The sequence below is a fragment of the Choristoneura fumiferana genome, chromosome 14 (assembly GCF_025370935.1).
Source record: "Choristoneura fumiferana chromosome 14, NRCan_CFum_1, whole genome shotgun sequence".
Classification (NCBI taxonomy): Eukaryota; Metazoa; Arthropoda; class Insecta; order Lepidoptera; family Tortricidae; genus Choristoneura; species Choristoneura fumiferana.
Genome location: NC_133485.1, coordinates 8,019,376 through 8,041,350, shown reverse-complemented (window position 1 = coordinate 8,041,350; position 21,975 = coordinate 8,019,376). Strand labels below are relative to the sequence as shown.

The window sequence follows — 21,975 nt, the reverse complement described above, 5'->3', positions numbered from 1 at the left end:
GATAACACCTTGCTGAAGAACTATAGACCCATCTCACTTCTGAGCCGTCTGAGCTGTTTTCCAGGGTCATCACAAATCACAAATCGTCTCGCACGCAGGCTTGACGACTTTCAGCCTCCAGAACAAGTCGGCTTCCGAAAAGGCTATAGTACCGTAGACTACATACATGCGTTGCGGCAGGTTATACAGAAGACCGAAGAGTATAACCTCCCCCTTTGCCTTGCATTTGTGGACTACGAGAAAGCCTTCGATTCGATCGAGACTTGGGCTGTGCTGCAGGCTCTCCAGCGGTGCCAAGTTGACTACCGGTATATCGAAGTGTTGAAGTGTCTGTACGAAAACGCCACTATGTCCGTCCGACTACAGGACCAGAGCACGAAGCCTATTCCTCTGCAGCGGGGAGTCAGACAAGGAGATGTGATCTCTCCGAAACTGTTCACCGCTGCATTGGAGGATGCTATTCAGGCCGGTATATAAATAGTGTCACCCGTATTGTCTTTGCGTATAGACAAAGTGATGTCACTCACTCTACGTTGAATATACTAACCCACTTCGACATAAGTAGGTAATTAATGATAGAATAAAGTCAGGTTTATTCTATCATTAATTACCTACTTATGTCGAAGTGGGTTAGTATATTCAACGTAGAGTGAGTGACATCACTTTGTCTATACGCAAAGACAATACGGGTGACACTATTTATATACCGGCCTGAATAATACCCACATGGAAATATCGATCCAATTTCTCGTGTAAATTTGAATAAATTGATATATGACCCAGGGTGGACCTTTTATTAATCCATTTCACTATGATTTCCTATGATAGACAAAAGTATGAGATGTCGACATGGCATTAGTAGCACAAAGTTCTACTCGTACCCTGGGTCATGATTCAATTTGTTACGACGAACAAATAAACTCGTGTAGGTACACAAAAAATCGGCTCGGTATTTCCATGTCGGTATTATCCGGGCCGGTAAATAGTGTCACCCGACAATAAAACATGCTTCGTGTTTATATTATACATATCAACAGGTAACATAACGACATTTTTTTTATTCGACTGGATGGCAAACGAGCAAGTGGGTCTCCTGATAGTTGGAGATCACCACCGCCCTTAACCCTTTAGTGGGTAACGGCAAGATATTTGCCGTCATACGACTCAGATATTTTATTTTTTTCTCAATGAAACACGTTCGTTAGTTAATATAACTTTTGGTTCGCATAAGAGAACATACTCGTGCCAATTTACGAAAAAAAGAATAGCAGATAAACGTTATTCCAACCCATGTTAAATGATGATTCTTAGGCCTGAACTTAGATTTTTAACTATTCCTTACAATTGAACAAAAATGTTTGTAAATAAAATTTTGTTTGCTGGATTTATCCGATAGTCACAATTCTCTACTTTCAGAGACAAGATTGGCGATATAAAGTTTAAAGAAAAAAAATCTGTTATTTGATAATATTAAAAAATGAAGACGGCAATATATTTGCCACTATCCGTTAAGTGTCTGGTGTTTATTAAAGGAAAGGGTGGGTTAGGCTACAATTGTTATTGATTTATATATGGAGCAATAGCTTAATTCAATACTTCAAATTTGCCTTTTACCTTTATTGCTGAATTAGCCGTGTTAGTTAGAAATGACAACGGAAGTAAAAAAATCTCGCAAAAAAAGTGTTGATTGTTCGTGCGTGCAATCTTATAATATAATATATTGTTGTTGCTTAACTCGCAGGTTAGGTATCATCTATTGGTTTTTAATTTATTTATTTTAGATACGTCGTGCCACCCGTAGTTCCCCCGGCAAACTGACATGACGGTCTTGTCACTTAATGCCCTTGGCTGATAGCGGCAAACATATTGCCGTCTCATAATTCGGAAACCCTGCAATAATATATACATTTCTCTTTCTCAAAAATCATAAAAAAATCATTCATGCTGTGCGTATCGTTAAAGTTCTCGATTCATTGCTTTAAAAAAATAATGGTCAAAGGGTTAAACATCTGCAACACCAGGGGTATTGACAAAAAAACGCTTACTCTTTTTTAATGTGAATTATATTCGCAAACAATGTATATGTAGATGCTCATTTTATACAGTCCTATTAATTATGTAGGTACACATCGGTTTTCTTACAAAAATTAGTTCTTATTTTTCTAAATATTTACATTCATACTTGAAACAGCTGCAAATTCATTACATGTTTCTTTGATTAATTTTTGGAGTGTTATTATTATAATATACATAGATAACGCTATGGAATGTTATGATCAATCCATGCGTGAAATTCCACAGATTAAACTAATACAACAAAAGTTAGTTGACTGGTTCAGTCTCAATTCGATGTGTTTGTATAATAAATAACGTCAAAATACATGGCACTACTATGAGGATCTAAGTACAAATACCATTTCAGGAACAATATCAATAATTTTCATTGTAAAAACTAATCATACGAAAATATTTTATCTAATTTTATCCAAGCAAATTCCTTTTTTGTACATTTAGTTGCATTGCAACTAGTACTACAGTGAACATAAGTTGTAATATCAATCACATCAAATATCTAGGTTTAACTAGATGTCATTAAAAATAAATAGTTTAGTCGAGTACAGATATTCTTCGCACGGGCGTCGCCAGCCGTTGGCCCAGGGGGGGGGGGGGGGCTTTGGCAAGTTGATATGGAGAATGAGAAAAGTATGAATTGGAGGTATTAGTCATTCGAGTTTCGGTTTCGAGACGTATGGGAATGGTCGATCATCGATCTAGTAATTCAAGTCAAAGAATTAGGACTTTTGTTTGGTTCCTTTACATTTGGCAACTTTTTTAGAATCTCTAGCCTCCCCTTGGCGACGCCCTTGCTTCTTCGTAAAGTAAAAATATTCCCTTAAAAAGTCCACCAGCAGTCGTTAAACAATACTAGTGTGACTATAATGCGTCTTCGATACAAAATCGGTAGCTGTCTCTTGAATCACGATTTTACATAATATAATTGTACATCAATGAATTTGTTTAGCCTAGACTTTTTGTACAGATGGAAAAGCCAATTTGAACTGCAAATTATATACCTAGTACAATTATTTAAACTTTTTCATATTTACAAGATACCTACCTACAAGCTATAACTGTCGAAAAAAACAAATCACTATAAATTAATGGACAGGATAAGACAAACATAAAATAAATCAAAATTGAAGTACAATAAAATATAAATTAAATGAGCACATTGACCACTATACTAATTCCGGTTGTGATGTAGATTTCCTGTTTAACAGTTTTCTTCACTATAGAGAAAGATTCAAATTGAAAGATAACCTACATAAATTAAACATAGAGGTAGATACTTCGTTTTTTAAGCATTAGAAAGAAGGTAAGCGATCTTGACGTGTCTTTTTATTGAAAAACACTTGAAAAATAAGTCATAGCAAATAGTAACAATTAGGAAGGATATATTATTATGATAATTTATATTCTTTTGGTATCACAAGTAGTAATTAGGTACTGTTCATTTTTAAAAACGTGTTTCAATAAAAAAACTCGATTGTTTTATTACCCTTTTTCTAACGCTAAAAAAACGAAGTATAGTGGAATTGAATAGATACATATTTTATACAAGAATGTAGGTCTGCGAAAGTTTAGAGACGTAGTGAAAAAAATTTTTACACAGGCGAATTAAAAATCAAGTTTATGTCAATGTCATAAAGACTTACAATCCGTGAGCTCTTAGAAAAACCTTCGGGTTTCGGGGGAAATCTGAAGAATTCGTTAGTAGAAAATGACAATTGTCTTTTTGACTTAGTAGCAATCCATCTCGCGAAGAGTGCACTCGTTGTGTTTTCATTGATTTATTTAGAGCAGTTAAAACTACCACTTACATATTTATTTATTTTTTTATTTTTCGGAAATTGATTTCCATGGCGAGTCAACTTAAACAGGGTATTTCTGTTAATAGCCAATCACGGTTTTTTTTTTAATATATAATTATTTTGTAAAGAAGCTGAAAGTTCTAAGAAAAGTGTTGATCGTAAATATTTTAATAAGGTTCAAGACCGAGTTTTAGAAGCAACGGGGAGAGCAGACCAAAAAAAAATCATTTGATATACCTACCCAAGAGAAATATATATACAGTATAACAACAGCTCTATATACCACTATATACTTCCAAATAAAAGTAGTGTCTTAAAGCGGGGTGTTCTCAATTTAAATTAACGATGGAAGAATTCGAAAATGCTGATTTTGTTTCATTTGTATCATGACAAAAAGTCATATTGTATTAAAATTAGAAAAAGATAAAGAAGCGTAATATTATTGCAGTAAGGTTTATTTTGTAGTGATGGTTATTCTTTACATAACTTTACGGTAACTTTCAAAAGTCTTGCAAGGTTATAACAGAACAGAACCGCATATCACGATCGCGTGTCATCGTCAATACCCGAAGCATGCTTCTAAAATACGAAGGTTTTTTTAAGAACTTACGGAGTGTACATGGAAAAACTTTTCTCACTTTAACTATACATTAATAATTACTATGCCATACATGATTATAATACACCACCTTTAGATTCCGCATATTCGATTTCAAGGAATAAGTTGATATAAGTAAATAAAGAAAGATTATGTTGTGGTGTTTTGATAAAGGGTACTAGCATCTTTACTGTTTAAATTACTTTCGTTTTATTTTTATCGTCACGAGAATGCTCTTCGGTTGTAGGTTTAACATCAAAACAAAGTTAATACACAGAGGCTTTTTACAGCGGCTGCACAGCCTACTGATTGTCATTTCACAGCTTGTCACTGGTTAAACATGATGTGATGTTCGTGGTGATTTGCGTCTCATTTAGAGTTCATGTTGTTTCTACGCATCTAATTGTAATTTGATCTTTATTACAAGCTTTACTTTCACCCAACCCAATACTAGAAGTTTGAACTGTTACTTTGTACAAGGTTTAGATTAGAGGACGTGCATGTACAGTCAGCAAAAAAACTCGTTTTAGAAATGTAAGTTTTAACAATTATTATCTTGTCACGACATAGTCTTTACAGTGTCCGTCTACAAACTAAGAGATTGCGTTGTTTAGGCCCGTGACACGCGGGGCTTGGGGTAAGGTCATACGTTGGCGCCCAGGAGCCGCTCGTCTGCAGAATGCTCTTCTTCTGACGCCGACTTCTCCTTCTTTATTGACTGGTAACGGACCTGGTAATTGTTTTTCATATTAATGCACCATAAGCTCCGGTAAGTGACAACGAGGTCTTTGATAGTCCTATATTAAAATGAAACTACCTGCGCACTGTATTTAATTTGATTGTGTAAGAAGTAGGTAAATATCCAAAATTAATTAGAAAGGTATAGCACAGTATAACAAGTTTCCCTACAGTAATCCGCCGGAGACGTCTAAACAGAGCAATCGTGCGGGGCGTGAGGGGTGAGACGCGGTTGGGAGGAGCCCCAGCTGCCTACTTCGCCGTTCTTAGTAGCTTGGGACAAGTCTTCTAGGGCTATCGCGTTTATTTAACATTTCAATTTATAATAAAATTGATTATGGTGCATACGACATGTACCTACTGTGAGTGCGTGCAAATCTTCATCTCGCATAAATAAGGAACTAAGATTTCATCTATTTATATAATTTTATTTATTTATTTTTTAAATAATTAAATTCAATAACAGGAACTTTAAGTCCGTTAAGTCTAGAAGTCGAAAGTATTTGTCGGTTACTAATCTATGAAAGTATATTTTGTAGAAAAAAAAGTTTTTTATTTCAAAAATAGTATATTTTGATACTTCTTAACCCTATTAAGTATGTTCTTAAACCTATTAAATATGATACATTCTGCCCGTTAACAGAAACTTCTACTATATAAGAGCTTTTACAGAGCGCGTTTTTTTAACGCGCCGTCGACATGCGTTGATAGCGCGTATTTCTTTCCATAGTGGAGCCAGAGCCATACAACTCGCGCTTGTATCGCGTTGCGTAACAAACGCGGATAGACAGCGTGTTTAAAAGACTCTGTGTGCAAATGCCCTAAGTAACATTTAAGTTCACATCGTCGCCAATCATGGTACTCGGTACCAAACATCATTATTCTAGGTAGACACGGGAAAACAACATTAGTAAATTAGTGATTAATTTCAGTGCTTAAAGCTGGTAATGATAACGTAAATATGAACAATGTTGTAATGATTAATCAACTTTGAACCATAAAAACAATCCTTATCATGGACGGCATTAACTTATTTGACTTGGTAATAATGTTATCAGCAGAGCAACGCACTTTGGCAATACGTAAATATTTTATTAGTTTACGATACTGTTATACACAATTTCTATATTCAAAGCAAGTTTTTTAACAGACTTCAAAAAAAAGCAGGAGGTTCTATGTTACACTGTATGTTTTTTTATGTTATGTCTAATCAGATCACCGATTTCTGCTCAATTAAGAATAAGAATGGTTTTATTAGCTGATAAAATAGATAAGTACACATACAGAAACACTGACTTAAATGCCTATTCCTACCAGCCAAAATAGCTGCCACTCAGCTGTCAGTGGCGAAGTGTCAGATATTTCCATGGTAAAGCTTACATGTTTCATCAAAAATCGCTTACATTTTTCACAAATCCTGAACGTTTTGTTGTTCTATTTTGTAAATATTGGGTAGCCGGTGGGAATCGAGTTCTATAGACGCTTCGCTACTGTCTATGTGTCGCGAAAAAATCTGGAGATTTTCAGTGACGCGAGTTACAGAGGTTTGTAGACTAATTTAGAAAAATATTTTTTTATCTTGGGTATTAGCAGACAATTTTTCTTACCTTTGATTTTAACTTAGAGCTCACTCCCCTTGGATGATACATAAGGAAATTGTCTGTCACCCAGAATATTAAAATCTGAAATCAAAACAAACGCAAATTTATTAAAATTAGAGGCAAATCTTAGGAAAGACAAGAAAACATGAAAGGTCACTCTGAAGGGAAAGGCCGCCTATTGTTACCTTGTTTTTACTATGTGGTGTTCAGTAAAGAGTAATTTTATTGTATAGTAATCACTAATAAATAATCAAAGTACCTACGTCATATAGTCTAGGTTTCCAGAAACGCGTAATGATAACTAATATTTGCGCAGATGGACAAACATTGTTACTTATGCAGGCGTATAGCAAATTAAAGAATGAGCTATAAAGAAATCCCAAAGATATCAAGATTAATAATCACGAGTTAAGTTGGGGCTAGTAGGTATTCAACAATACCTACATACAATTTGCTTCGTTAGATTTTCTAAAAAAAATCTTATAGAAGAGCTTACTATAAAGAATTTTAAACGAAAACTATCACAACTATTTAACTAGGAAGTCGATCAAAATGTAATATTAAATATTTGTCGCATCTAGACCATCGTCCGGTTTTTATGTCCTGTTCTTACAGATGTGTAAGTTGCGGAAAGTTTCCAAAAAGTTGGAAAAGTTCTCAGAAATTTCTGGAAATTTTCAAAAGAAATTATAGGAAATATTAATTTCAGAAACGGAAAGTTTCAATCCCCATACGAAATAGTGAGAAGTTTCCGTAATTTTCCTATATGAAAAATTCCCCAATTTTGGAAATTTGGCACCTTTGGCACACCAGTACTTGTTCCTACCTACTGTCATGCATGACTAAAATAACTAATTTGTCTGCTGACTTGCATTTAACTTACATTGTGCGAAATTATGTTTGAAATTTACCACAAGCTTCACTATGAAGGAAAACATCGTGAGGAAACCCGCACAAACCTGCGCAGCTATTCAATGTTGTGTGTGAAGTCACCAATCCACACTGGACCTGCGTGAGAACCAGGGATGTTACGGAGCTCCTATTCCGTTTCCGTTAATCCGGAACTTCCGTTTGGTTTTACACATCCGGTTCGGTTCCGGTTCCGTTACTTTTGAAACAGAAGTTATATCGGATGTCAGATGCTTAGCGCGGCAGTCGAACTTGAACGGCGTACATCAAAAACAAACAGGTTTATACCGTCATTCGCTCATCGCCCCGCTTTGCTACACCAACATCTCGTTCACCTATCACTCAGGCTCCGGTTCTGGTTCCGGTTCCGGTTCCGATTCCGTTTCCGGTTCCGATAAACTAAATTGAAAACATCTGGTTCCGCTCTCGGTTCCGATAAAACCACGTCCGTTACATTACATCCCTACTGAGAACTAAGGCCCAAGCCTTCTTATACTGAGAGGAGGCCTGTGCACAGCAATGGGACGTATCTAGGTTGGGATGTTTGAAAGAATGAAAACATTTACTTATTATTCACGACAGGGGAACATAGTGCGTGTCACAAAATGGACCCAAATCAGCAGAACTGTCGGTCTTGCGAACGGCGCTGATCTTCCTTTGGGACCATTTCGACTGCTAACTTTCTCAACCTCGTATCTACCCGAACACTATCATCCATAACATAAAGATGATTTTAACTAAAGCAGTTAAATGTGGCCAGATACGAGGTTGAGAAAGTAAGCGGTCGATATGGTGTTCGAGGTTTGGGTGACTTACATTAACGAAGAACGGTATGATGAGCATAACGACGGCGATCTCTAGCTTCGGGTTGGAGATGGGCGAGAGCGGCAGCGTGGCAAGCGCGGCCGCCACGCGCGGCTGCCGCAGCACCAGCGCCAGCGCCGACTTGGCGAACGTGGCCAGCGCCGCGTACAGCACGCACTGGCACAGCCACGCCGTGCACATCGGGGGCTTACCTGTTATACAATAACATCTATTTACCAAGCAGACTGTATGGATAAGGTTTTCTTTGCCTATTCTTAAAGGGATGATTTAAAAAAATCTATCTTGCTGTATTCCAACTGCGGTCAGCCCCTATAGGCGTTATATTCCATTGCATTCCCTTCGTAGTGGGCAAAACTGCGCGAAAAATGCACACTAGCTGCGATTGAAATGTACGGCTACTATCAAACCAAAATTATAAATGCGAAAGTCTGTGCGTCTGGAATAACGCAAATAGGGTCATTTTTATCGCGATATTCCCAGGGGATAGATTGGGAGAAAATGACGATATTGCAAAAGCAATATAGAATACAAACATAGAGGGTAAGTCTTTTTCCCCTTGATGAATTAACTACTATTATGTGACAGATATCTGTGACGTTATTTGGATATTTCTCATTTAGGCCCATATAAGATACTTAAATTTTTACTCACCATATTCACCAAAATTTATTAATGGTATGTCATAGTTTCTGGCACAGTACTGTGCTAACCTGATGCCAGCCCAAATAATCAGTAAGCCCACTGTGGAGTCCACCATAAAATTCACAAAGTACCTAGAAGTAAAAGCAAATTAAATTATAAATTAGCAATATACCCTGACCCAATTCATTAGACAGATTAGACATGATCACCCCGGGACTTTCGGGGCACGGATGATTGACATTAGCCAAAGAGTAAATATTGAGTTAAAAAACATCGGTCAAGTGCGAGTGCGAGCGACTCGCGCATGAAGGGTTCCGCACCTCCGTACAATGTCTTAAAAACAAATAGTTCAGTAATAATTTTTTGTAAAAAAATCTAATACAAGATTTTTTAAGATTGGTTTTTTGGAATTTTTTGTATTTTTTATTTCAATTCCATATTTTTACTTTTAAGGCCATCCTGTAAAACCTAAATTGAAAATACAAACTGAAATATAGATGCATAGAAAAACCAGAAAAATAAGACCATCACTGGGAATCGAACCCGGGTCCTCGGTATTCCGTACCGCGTGCTATACCGCTACACCACTGATGGTCAACGGTACCGACACGAATTTCCCCTATGCACCTCATATCTCAGCTTGTTTTGTTTCTTATTTAGCCACATAGCAGTGACGCTAGCGACATCTATGCCGTAGCCCTCATCGAGAAACTTTTTCGGCACTCCATTGGAACTAACCGCTCACCCGGACAAGAGATATCGTTACTAAGCAATCAATTTAAGATTGGTTTTTTGGAATCTTTTTGTATTTTTTATTTCAATTCCAAATTTTTACATGATTTTTTGTTGGCGGTACTTTTAGCCCCTGGTTACCAAAGTAGGTAGTCGTCAAGACGATCAAATGAGACTAAAACCGATGCGGTCGTGTCGTTTTATTACAGAGTTCCTATGGCCAACATCTAACTTCATCATCAGATCAGCTCTACATCATAATAATATTGCATTGTCATCGGATTTATACATGCATGCAAAATTTCAGCTCAATCGGTTGAAGGTATCCAGTTCAAATTTAAGTTGAAATATTACTTTATTGTATACACAGATTATACAATAAAGTTTTTCTATTCTATTCTATTAATTCCACCCGAACAAACATAACTACGAGTAGTTACATTATATTACAAGTTAATAAAAACATATCACCAAAATATAAGCACTATGTGCAAGTATTTTGAATAAAGAACAATTTTAAATTCTCATCCTCTTTGGCTGTCGCCCTGTCGGAGGCTGAATAGCGCTTTAGACTCTTGCCATACGCCGCGGCGCCCGCGGCAGAAAAAAATAAAAGTGGCGCTAATGAGGGCTATCGTTTTTTGTCTGACTAGATGGCGCACTGTTGCGTAAGGTTTTTTAGTATGGCTTTCAAAGTCTGTTATTACGGGCGTGAAAACAAAGTTTAGATTAAAATCATATTTAATACACCTTAAAACCGTACCATAAAAATTTCGAGCATGTCACAATGTTGCATAGTCCCCGTTTTGTTCGGAAAAAAGGGAGGACAAAGGTTTCTGAAAGACAAAACTGTCTCAAAACACAGACATTCATTGCCCCGGAACGCATATTTGCCATAATTAATTACAGATATTGCAAAATATTCACAAAATTATTCTAATTAAAAATAAACCCGCGTAGCTCATCCAAAAACTATGAGATTTGACATTTCGGAGACCTCACGCTACACTAGCGCCTCTAGTGGCGAATTCATTCACTTTTAATCTTAACCTGATTTTAAATTTTGACCTTGTGAATAAATAGTGTTACTTAGTATGAATTATAACGGAGATATTTTAATGTAAAAAACATTACATACAGCGGCTGTGAGTGCTTAATTGAAGTTGGCTTTTGTGAAGTGTGTGTAGTGTGTGTCGGAGGTTTGTGGTTCATAAATTGTTATTTAGTCTTAATGCTGCACAAAAAAATAAACCACGGTCTTAGAGACAATTATTATAATTATCGAAGGTTTTATAAAATAGCACTAATAAAATCGCAAATTAATAAGTAGTTAAACATTTAACAACATAGGGTCACGGGCGTTGCCCCTAGCAACTGACAGCCGTCATCTTGGCAGCGTAGCAACCAAAAACCGCTGAATGAAACACGTTTCTTGTATGACGACCCCCTTTAATTTGAAACTTTATTTTATTTTTAGTATTTGTTGTTGTAGCGGCCACTGTATTACATAATCTGTGAAAATTTCAAGTGCTTAGTGCTCGGCTCAAGAGATAGACCTGTGACAGACGGACGGACAGACAGACAGACAGACAGACACCGGAGTCTCAGTAATAGGGTTCCGTTGGCACCCTTTGGGTACGAAACCCTAAAATTAGAGTGCACTCAGCGCCGTCCGTATATAGATTCTAAAAAAACTACTCGTGTTGCCAATAAAATGAAAAAGTTTTGCATTGGTAAGTTTTAACTTTTCTAAATAACATACATGATTAATTTATTATATATAATTGTAAAGTTGAAATTAAATGCAACCGCGTAAATAAATAATTTCATCTCAATATTAATTTCACCCACAGATATTTGGTTGAAACTGTTTTGTAGTAGAAAAGTTCATATTAAGTACAGTGGTAATACTTCAGTTTTAACAACATTTGGATACTATTAATCTCATAATTTGCGATTTTTGATATTTTTGATATGCACATAGAAATATTGACAACAAATCACTGCAGAAGGTGAGACCGGAGCGTTGGAGATCGTGTTTGATCATGTGATTAAAATATAAGACAGAATGATGCAGTTAGATGTTTTAATCGATGATGTGGTCGAACCTTTTATAATTAATACGGACGAAGGTGAACTAAATTGTTCGGAAATTGAAGATTGAATAAATATTCATATCACCATTATTGTTGTTTTTATTACCTACTAATAAATAGTTCGTAACTCCTTAGTTGCAGTGTAAAAAAAAATAGTTTTTATGTTTGTCAGTCAAACTCGTAAAAATGGCTCAATTGATTGTAATTTGTAATACATTTTATCACATGGATAGTTCAAAGGCAAGGTATTCATGTGCAACACACATTGTACACAATACGGTATGCGTAGGTTTTTTTTTTTATTCGACTTGATGGTATATAGAAAACATCAAAAACTTGGGATAATCTTTTCACTTAAATAACAACAAAATATTATTATGACTATTTTTTATTGATGTGCATATGGGTTGGTTACATCTGGAACGTTTAGGGGCATACATGTCCAAATGTCAGAAAGTCCAGGTGTCACATTGTCCATGGTCAAAAAGTCCGAAGGATGAAACGTCCTAGTGTCTAAAAGTCCTAGCGTCAAAAAGTCCATGGTCAAAAAGTCCGAAGGATTAAACGTACTAGTGCCTGAAAGTCCTAGCGTCAAAAAGTCCATGGTCAAAATGTCCGAAGGATGAAACATCCTAGTGTCTGAAAGTCCTAGCGTCAAAAAGTCCATACTCAAAAAGTCCGAAGGATTAAACGTCCTAGTTCTGAAGGCCTGAATCCCATAATGTCTCATTGTATAAAAGTATGACTAACACAACTAAATGATAAATATAACTGAAATAGATTAGAGAGCTAGATTGCTCATCTGCATTATTTCCAGTCTGTTATCTAACACCCTGAGACCCATTCTCAGTAAGATCCAGATGCATCTATGATGCTTCGTACATGTCATGTCGAGTCGACAAGAATTGACCTGCTGATCCAGTCATGCAGATGGACTGGGGCCTCATTCTACATTGTCTCTTTCCATATTGTTATCGTATTGTCTACGTGGTGGCAGCTCTTATTGACTTGACAGTAAAGGCGATCGAGTCGAAAACAATTCGATTGCAATAGGTGTAAACAAAACCAAATTAGAATGAGTGAGACCCCTGGACTCTCGGACATATGGACTATCCGACATTAGGGCATTATAACCTTTGAACTTTTTGACAATGGACAATGTGACACCTGGACTCTCAGACATATGGACTATCCGACATTAAGGCATTATAAACTTCAAACTTTTTGACAATGGACAATGTGACACCTGGACTTTCGGACATATGGACTATCCGACATTAAGGCATTATAACCTTCGGACTTTTTGACCATGGACAATGTGACACCTGGACTTTCTGACATTTGGACATGTATGCCCCTAAACGATCTGGAACGTTACAATGACAATGACACTTGCGACAGTGACGTTCGGCCATCTTTGGTAACTTTTTTGGAATCTATATACAGCGTTGAGCATTCCGGGCGGGACTGAGTCGTCAACGTGACAAAATGTCCAATGGACGTATTGTTTAATGGTCATAAAGTACGAGTGTCAAAACGTATAAAACAAAATTGCCAAAATGTTTTGCTGAGAAATAATGTCATTGTTAAAATGTAATTATGCGACTCAGAATGTGTACCTATATGAGAAAATGTCCAAATCATTAATTGTGTCAGGGTCAAAAAGTAAAGATATAAAAATGTACAAACGCCATAATTATTCAGTAAGAATTTGAATACGTACCAAAATGAATATATTACTTAACGAGCAAATGACAATATGATTAGTATGTTTCCCAAACGTAACGCCACCTATTTTTAACATAACTGTAAGTTCCTGTGCCCAAATGGTTGTCTTGAAGAGATCGCTTTTAAGCCCGCCTGTTGTGTATACCCTGTATTTTGTGATCATATGTAAAACTTTGTACTGATTTGTGGTGTGCGATAAAGAATATTTGTATTGTATTGTAACGTAAGAACGTGTTATGCTTTATGCTTGCTTGCATTGCCTGCTTCTTTGAAATGTTTAAATGGTTCAGGCGAGCGAAGCCGCGGGTAAAAGCTAGTAATATTATAAATGCGAAAGTTTGTAAGGTTGTTTGTTACCACATCACGTCTAAACGGCTGAACCGATTTAGATGAAATTAGGTACCTATACAGATAGTCTGAGTCCCGGGGAACGACATTATAAAATATAATGCATTATTTTTTAACAGATTAATTTATTACATTTTGACACCTATTTATTTTGAAACTTGTACGTTTCAACATTTACACATGCTGCCTCTTTTTCATTTTGGCACTTGGGTTATTTTTACACTTACGTATTGAAACGTCTGTACATTTTGACACCTATGTATTTTGAAACTTGTACGTTGTAATACTTACACGTGCCGTCGCTTTTTCATTTTGGCACTTTGTTATTTATTTACACTTACCTATTTAAACGTCTGTACATTTTGACCCCTATTCATTTCGACACACGCACTTTATGACCATTAAACAATACGTCCATTGGGCATTTTGTCACGTTGACGACTCAGTCCCGGAATGTTCGCTCATTCAGCTGGTTTCTACCTAATGAAAAATTAATGCTATTAAAAAGCTACAGGGTGCCTGTCAAAGCAAGGCTGTCCATCAGCGGTAGTTTAAAAATCGTTCATACAATTTATCAAGATATTTCCAAATTAAACTTGAGTCCCGGGGTATGTACATCATTCTGAATAAGTCTTAAAACTAAATACTATGTTTAATGGTACAGGTTTTACAAGTTTTTGAAGTAATAATTTTAATTGAGTTAAAGCCCAAGTCTAAAATTAGTAGTAGAAATTTTATTAAACTTGGCAAAATTTTGCTTACACTTTGTGATAATGATTATAAAAGTTAATTTAAAATAGTAGTATGTTTAAGATTATCTTAGATTAGTTGTTTTTGTACCTGCATACTTAAATAAATATATTGTAGTATGTTTTAATTTGGCCCAACAACATATTTAGTGGACTTGAGAAATAGAATAAAAAAATATTCACCATGTACAAGTGTTCCCTTCCAGAGATGGCGAGAGCCAGACATTAGCCGCATGGATAATCAAAGCTCCTAGGCCTTGCTTAGAGGTGTCATAGAACCAAATGAGCCATGGTCTTCTGGCATATTGAGGCTCACAAAATCTTTTGCCTGAAAAAAAAAACAAGTACCGTAAGGTCGGGGTACTTTGACCCATTTCAGAATACTTTTGCTCATATGAAAACCACATAAAAACAAAATAAAGCGTAATATCTTCTATAATATAAAAGTGAACCGCCAGAACGGGACAAAAAAAACGAGACAGAGCAGGATAGCGCTCTACAACACCATTTTGACACGTTTCTAAACAACGCATTATTTCTCTGGAATTTTAAAGCAATTCGATTGTTTGACCTTGGGAATCGCGCAAAACTTGAGAAAATATGATATTGGGTGTGTAAATTTTGTATATTAAGCAAAATAAAATCACAAGTTCGAATTTCGAGCCAAACACGAGCGATCTATTATCTATGCCAGTGTTGCCTATCAGAAAAAAGAAATCTATTCATTATCCTGCATTGCAATCTGTAAAGTTCTTTAACCCATTCATTGCCGCGCGCCAGAAGGGCTACTACGAAACTCGAAACTCGAAGTTCGTGTCGTGCGGTCCCTCTAACACTTATACTATTTAATACTAGAGCGAGATGGTACGATACGAACTTCGAATTTCGAGCTTCGTAGTAGCCGTGCAGATTACGAACTTTGCTGTGATGCCGACGCTTTTGCAGAACAGACGCCCATCGGTGTCAGCGACATCCAGGGAAAGCTAAATTAGACGCCCATCGGCGTTTTCGGCACTCCAGTTGCTGATTTGTAGATAAGAAACAGTGTTCGTAAACCTTTTGTGATTTTTTTTATCACTGTTTTTGTACAGAAGTAATAAATAATGTATTTTAACGGAAAAGTTCGTATTTAAAGCCTGACCAGAAATTATATGACTATTCGCCAAGTTGCGGAATTTCATTGGAACTAATTTCTTACACTGGCAATAATTTGAATGATTGTCAGTGTCACTGTGGCGGTTTCTTTGAATAATAACCAAAAATGTCCAAAACGATTCGTAGTCAACAACGGATCATTGTAAATAATGATTATAATAAACTACTGGAAAAGAAAACGCTTGGGGAATAAAACTATTTCACTACAAAACCTTTTCAAATTAACATCGGACGGAGCTAACAGGTAAACGTTGTAGACAAGATGTCATTGTAGTCTGGTAAAAATAAGCAGTAAGTAATTATAGTTATTAATAAACTTTCTAGGTATGTCGGAGTCATCGATTACGCGAATTACGAAAGAAGGTCGTTCCTCCTCAGGTTTTAGGTCGCCAAAGAAAAAGAAAGCATTGTTCCGACTATTTGCCTTTGCCATGCCATATAAATAAAAACAATAGCGCCCTATTGACAATAGGCATATATTTTTGGTTCACCTTTAGGTATCTTAATACGATGAAAAAACATTATTCACTAGATCTATAAGCAAGGGAACTGATTATCCTACTAATCCTACTTATCCTACTTATTATATCCATACTTATATCACAGAATAACTAATAGTACTACCGTACAGAAGGGACTCTCGAACAAAAGTAAAGTTTAGGTATAAATCGTTGCCTACTCTTACAACTTGCATATTCAGTTGGGCACCGTTAACGTTCCCACTCGCCGATGAATAAAGATAACAGTGGGTACTAATATGAATTCAATAAGCTACCTTTAATAAATAAGTAAATAAACTTTAATGGCTACAAAGCTACAAAACAACAATATTTTATCAGCAACAGCAACCATTTGATAGTAGGTACCACTTTGTTCAATCTTTAGTGATATTTTTGTTTAGTTTGTTTTAAGTTGGCTTGACAAAGTGCCTACTTACTTATAAACAAACATTTGAGCAAACTTAGTTACTTAGGCAATTGTAATTTGTTTTAAAATGGGTCTAAAGTGTTTATTTTTAGGTGAATTAAACGGTATTCCATAAATAAGGAATCGACTTTGATTGCAAACAATACGAAAATCTACTAAATAAGTACCTACCTGTCGCAAAACTATATTCCTTTAGATGTCCTAAAATCCTTGTAATACCTAACAATCTTGTTCTCATTATGCACCTACTACCTACTCTTACAGAGTACTTAACTATATGATGGTTTAAATTAAATGCAATACCTATCTTCAATACCTATCTTTCGGAAGGTTGAAAAATTATAATTCCGATTCTTTTGTCTTCTTTTTATTTATACAGCCGTAAACAATTTCGAAGTCATAAGTAGTTTGCAAAAAAATAAGTTGGTAGGTACCTACACAAATCACGCGCGACGCGTCCAGCTCGAGAGGGCCTAGCCCAGTAGAGGGAGGATATGGGTCTATGCAGGATTCCTCAGGAACTGATGGAGGGGCTAATTTGTCTGCAAACTCTGCCAACCAGGAAGGGGGATTATGGGGGGATGGTCGATCGGGATCGAAGGAGCCTCTGAATTTTTCTATATTTTTCCATACCAGCGAGGGGGGCGTTCTTTCTTGGATTGAGACTTTCACAAAATCCCTTCCATCCTTTCTTCTTCGCTTTTTTTAGGAGACGTTTAGCGCGAGCAGAGATTTTTTGGAATTCAATAAAATCTTCAGAAAGACCGGAATCATTGTATTTACGTTCGGCGTTCTTTCTTTCTTTTATCGCCGCCGTGCATTCCGCATCCCACCAAGGAGGGGAAGGGATCTTGCTACTACCAATTTTTTTCTTTGGGATGAATTTATCTGCAGCTTCTATCAGAACGGATTGGAAGTGGTTGTAGAGTCCAAGGGGGTTTAACAGGTTGGAGTCGAGCTTTTTTAGCCTTTTTTCTACATAAAAAGAGAAGTTTGGCCAATCTGCTTTATCCAATCTGTATTTAAGGAGGGGTTGGGGGGCAAGGGAAGGCTGAACTGAGAATGGTTGGGAAATGATAATAGGGACATGATCACTTCCGTGTTATTGTCTCAGTACCTGGTAGGATAGAAGACATGAGAGGTTGGGAGAGCAAGCAGACAAATCCAGAACTGAGTTGGGATTTTGTCCAGGGTATACCCGGTGAGTGGGAGAGCCATCGTTAATAACTGACGACTGACAATTTTATTTTGTAAGTTTAGTGAGCTCACGTCCAATTTTCGCACTTTTGTGAACAGCTCTAAATTATTATGCCAACTTGTGTTATGAAGTGGTGCAGGAACAAACAATGCAAAATTAAAGTAATCATAAAAATACGACTACGACTACGATTACGACTGCTTACTAGTGGAAAGTGATCCCTGGACATTTTAATTTTGCATTGTTCCCGGACCATTTCATAACAGATGTTGGCATAATAATTTAGAGCTGTTTCAATCAAAAATATGAAAATTCGACGTAAGCTCACTATTTTGCAAAACAAATATCAGTCAAAATTAAATGACGCGCATGCGCGCAGGACACAGTTTAGGACACAGTTTCTATCTTTATAACACAGTTAAGTCTAGATAAGTACTTTTTTTTTATTTATCTAAGTGTTGTCTGTGTCGGGGGACTAAGGTTAATACTTTAAAAAATACAACATATGTACTTTAGTTTCCTGTTAAACTTAGCGGTCCCCCGACACCGACGATCCTTAGATTAAAAAAATATTACTAGGTACTTATACTAAATTAACTTAGGCTAATTTTGCGGGAAATCAGCATAGTCCCCCCAGGATAGGGATAAACAAATTCTTCGCAGATGAAGTCGTGGGCTACAGCTAGGTAGTGCATAATTATCTTTTACTTTTTAGTTGTCTTTTTTGGCATCGTTTTTTTTGTTTTAGAGGTTTTTAATTTTTTTTTTATTGACATGAATGCTATGGCCTGAAGTAATGGTGTTATTTAGTGTGTTGCTTACAATTGTCTTAGATTAAATGTGGATCTAATGAAAATGTCTGTTAGGACAAAAATCCATACTAATATTAAAAATGCGAAAGTGTGTTAGTATGTTTGTGCGTTTGTCCGTCTTTCATGCCATAATGCAACGACGGAGCGATGTGATTTTTGGCATAGAGATAGTATATGAGCCCGAGAGTGACATAGGCCACTTTTTATCCCGGAAAAATGCACAGTTCCCGAGGGAACAGCACCCGATAACCGTATACCACGCGGGCAAAGCCGCGGGCAAAAGCTAGTATGTTTATAAAGTGCAACACAACTCCACATTTCATTAAAAAACAATTAAATATAATATATCAACCTAGGTGTGCTTATTACATGAAAAATAGCATGGTAAGCGAAAAAAGTCATAAAATGATGATAATAATATATTTGACCCAGTAGACTATCTCTACAACCAGAGATCATTTTCTTGGACATGTGTGCTTGTGAACACTTACTCCATTTCTTTCTACCCTCATTTTATACTGTTTGATAGAGAAAGAAGCAGTGAATGTGGTGGTAATTTTCAGTAAGTATATTAAGGAATATGACCTTAGGTAAGACTACCTATAATAAAAAGGAAAGTGGAAGTGGTGATGATACCTACAATAGTGGGTTATAGGACTTATAGCTACACTTGCTCAATGGAAATAGTAGACAATATTTTAAAAGAACCCATAGATGCTACCCAAATTGGATTAATAGCACAGCAGTAACAATTTAGCAAACCTATTACTAAATAGTTCTTTTAACAATCTGTTAACGGGTGTCAATATGTTTTACGCCGTTTTAATAAAAATATAGACGTGTCAATAAATTGCAACGAACATCGCAGTATTGTCGTGTCTATGTACGTAAACCTTGACCTGTTGACTTGTTAGGAGAGGAAGGACATCTTACCTATGAGGCATGTGAACGCAAGTACTGCCAAAAGAAATTGCATAAACCAGCCATATCTGTCCGTGAGCGCATCCTTTGAGCAATGAAACTCCGTAAAATAAGAACTATTATTCATTTCACTAATTTTATAATCCAGTCCACCATAATAACAAGTATAGAAAAAATCACATTTTCCAATATTTACACTAGCTATTTTTATTATTATATTAATGAGCTTTTAGAATTATCAAAAACAACAATACAAATAGAAAGGTAACATAATTTTCGAATAGTTCATAAAAGCAAGCAAAAGTGTAATGAATGATGATGGATGAAATATGAGATGACACTGACAGCAGGGCTACTACAAAATTTGAAACTCGAATTTCGTGTCGTGAGGTCCCTCTGACACTTACACTATTTAATACGAGAGCGAGAGGAACGGTACGATACGAACTTCGAGTTTCAAGTTTCGTATTAGCCGTGCTGAAATGATAGCAAGTGACGGATGTCAGTTTACTGTTGTTTTTTTTTGTACTGAAAGGTAAAAGCATTACGCTATAGCACTTACAGCTATGACGTCAAGATAAATGGTTTCGATGTTATTCAAAAAATTCAAATCATTTATTCAGTAAATAGGCAGCAATGGGCACTATTACACATCATTTTTTAAACTACCAGCGCTTTCGGAAAGAGAATCCCAAATATGAAACTGTAAATGATTTTATAACCTTTTATTTTTAATAAACTTTTTTTTAACTTTTTTTTAATTTTAATCATCATCACAATCATCATCATCATCACCAAACATCATAATCATCATCACCAAACATCATCACGTAGGGATGGGCCGTACGGATGGGCCGAATATTCGTTTTATATTCGGTATTCGGCAAATTCGGCGTTGTCTCCGCTCCACTCCGCTGCCTCCGCTCCGCAACCTCCGCTCCGCTCCACAGCCTCCTCTCCGCAACCTCCGCAGCCTCCGCTCTGCAACCTCCGGTCCGCTCCGCAGCACAGTCTCCGTTCCGCTCCACTGCCTCCGCGCCCGTTTTACGTTCACGTCACGACGCCTTATATAAATTTCCACGACGCGGCACCGTACGAAGTCGTGCGCCGCGCCGTTTTACGTTGACGATGCCGTATAACGTTTTCGGCGCGGCACCGTGCCGCGTCGGCCACCGCGCCATTGTACGTTCACGACGCCGTATAACGTGCACCGCGCGGCTCCGTGACGCGTCGGGCGCCGCGCCGTTTTACGTTGAAGACGCCGCAATGTGGACATGTGGCCGGCAGGGCTACTACGAAACTCAAAGTTCGTATCGTACCGTCCCTCTCACTCTCGTATTAAATAATATAAGTGTCAGCGGGCGCGACGGTGCGATACGAACTTCGATTTTCGAGTTTCGTAGTAGCCCAGCGGGCCCTTTAGTCTCAAAGTTATATATGTACTCTGTGTCCCAAAGTAAGCAAAGTTTATGTTATGGGACAGAGTACATAAGTTATGGGTACCTACTAGGCATCGAATAAACAAACATTCAAAATAATTGATAGATACATACATACAATACATCTATTATGCACCCAAGACTCGAGAACAGACATTCGTATTTCTTTACAAACATCTACCCCTATAAATTTCAGCTTGATGCCTCCACGCGTTCCTGAGAAAAGGGTCTTAACAGACAGACAGATGGACAAACGAACAAAAACTGATTCTAACAAGGGTTCCGTTTTTTCCTTTTGAAGTACGGAACCCTAAAAACGACGACGAATGCGCGTATTGCGCGTGCATACTCGCTCGATAAATTACGATTACCTGCCATTAACGTTACCTAAGCTTACCGGTAAATAGTAATATAAATATAGTTAAAATGATTTAACGATACTTTTGAATTAACGTTAAATTTATGAACAGCTGATAACGTTACCATTTTTATACCGGTGAAAAGATGTATAAGTAACGGTACATCGTTTAACGTTAATCTGTTTGACAGTTGGTAACGTTACCACTTTTTATCGGCATTTGAAGCCCTGCCTTTGATCAGCAGTATAAGTACCTATGCTACTACGAAGTTCTAAAATTGAAGTTCGTATCGTACCGTCCCGCTGACACTTGTATTATATTTAATA

At 36.8% G+C, this 21,975-nt stretch overlaps 1 protein-coding gene across 1 annotated transcript; it reads right to left on the bottom strand.

Moving 5' to 3' along the window:
• Window positions 1-2,045: 2,045 nt before the first annotated feature.
• Window positions 2,046-20,185, bottom strand: LOC141434951 (store-operated calcium entry regulator STIMATE-like). Its single transcript, XM_074097445.1, has 6 exons — window positions 19,864-20,185; window positions 15,022-15,166; window positions 9,195-9,316; window positions 8,535-8,734; window positions 6,816-6,890; window positions 2,046-5,200 (listed from the first exon to the last, which is right to left on the bottom strand). Exons 1-6 carry the CDS (start codon window positions 19,976-19,978, stop codon window positions 5,114-5,116), a joined length of 744 nt encoding a protein of 247 aa, XP_073953546.1. The 5' UTR covers window positions 19,979-20,185; the 3' UTR covers window positions 2,046-5,113.
• Between the last annotated feature and the right edge of the window lie 1,790 nt (window positions 20,186-21,975).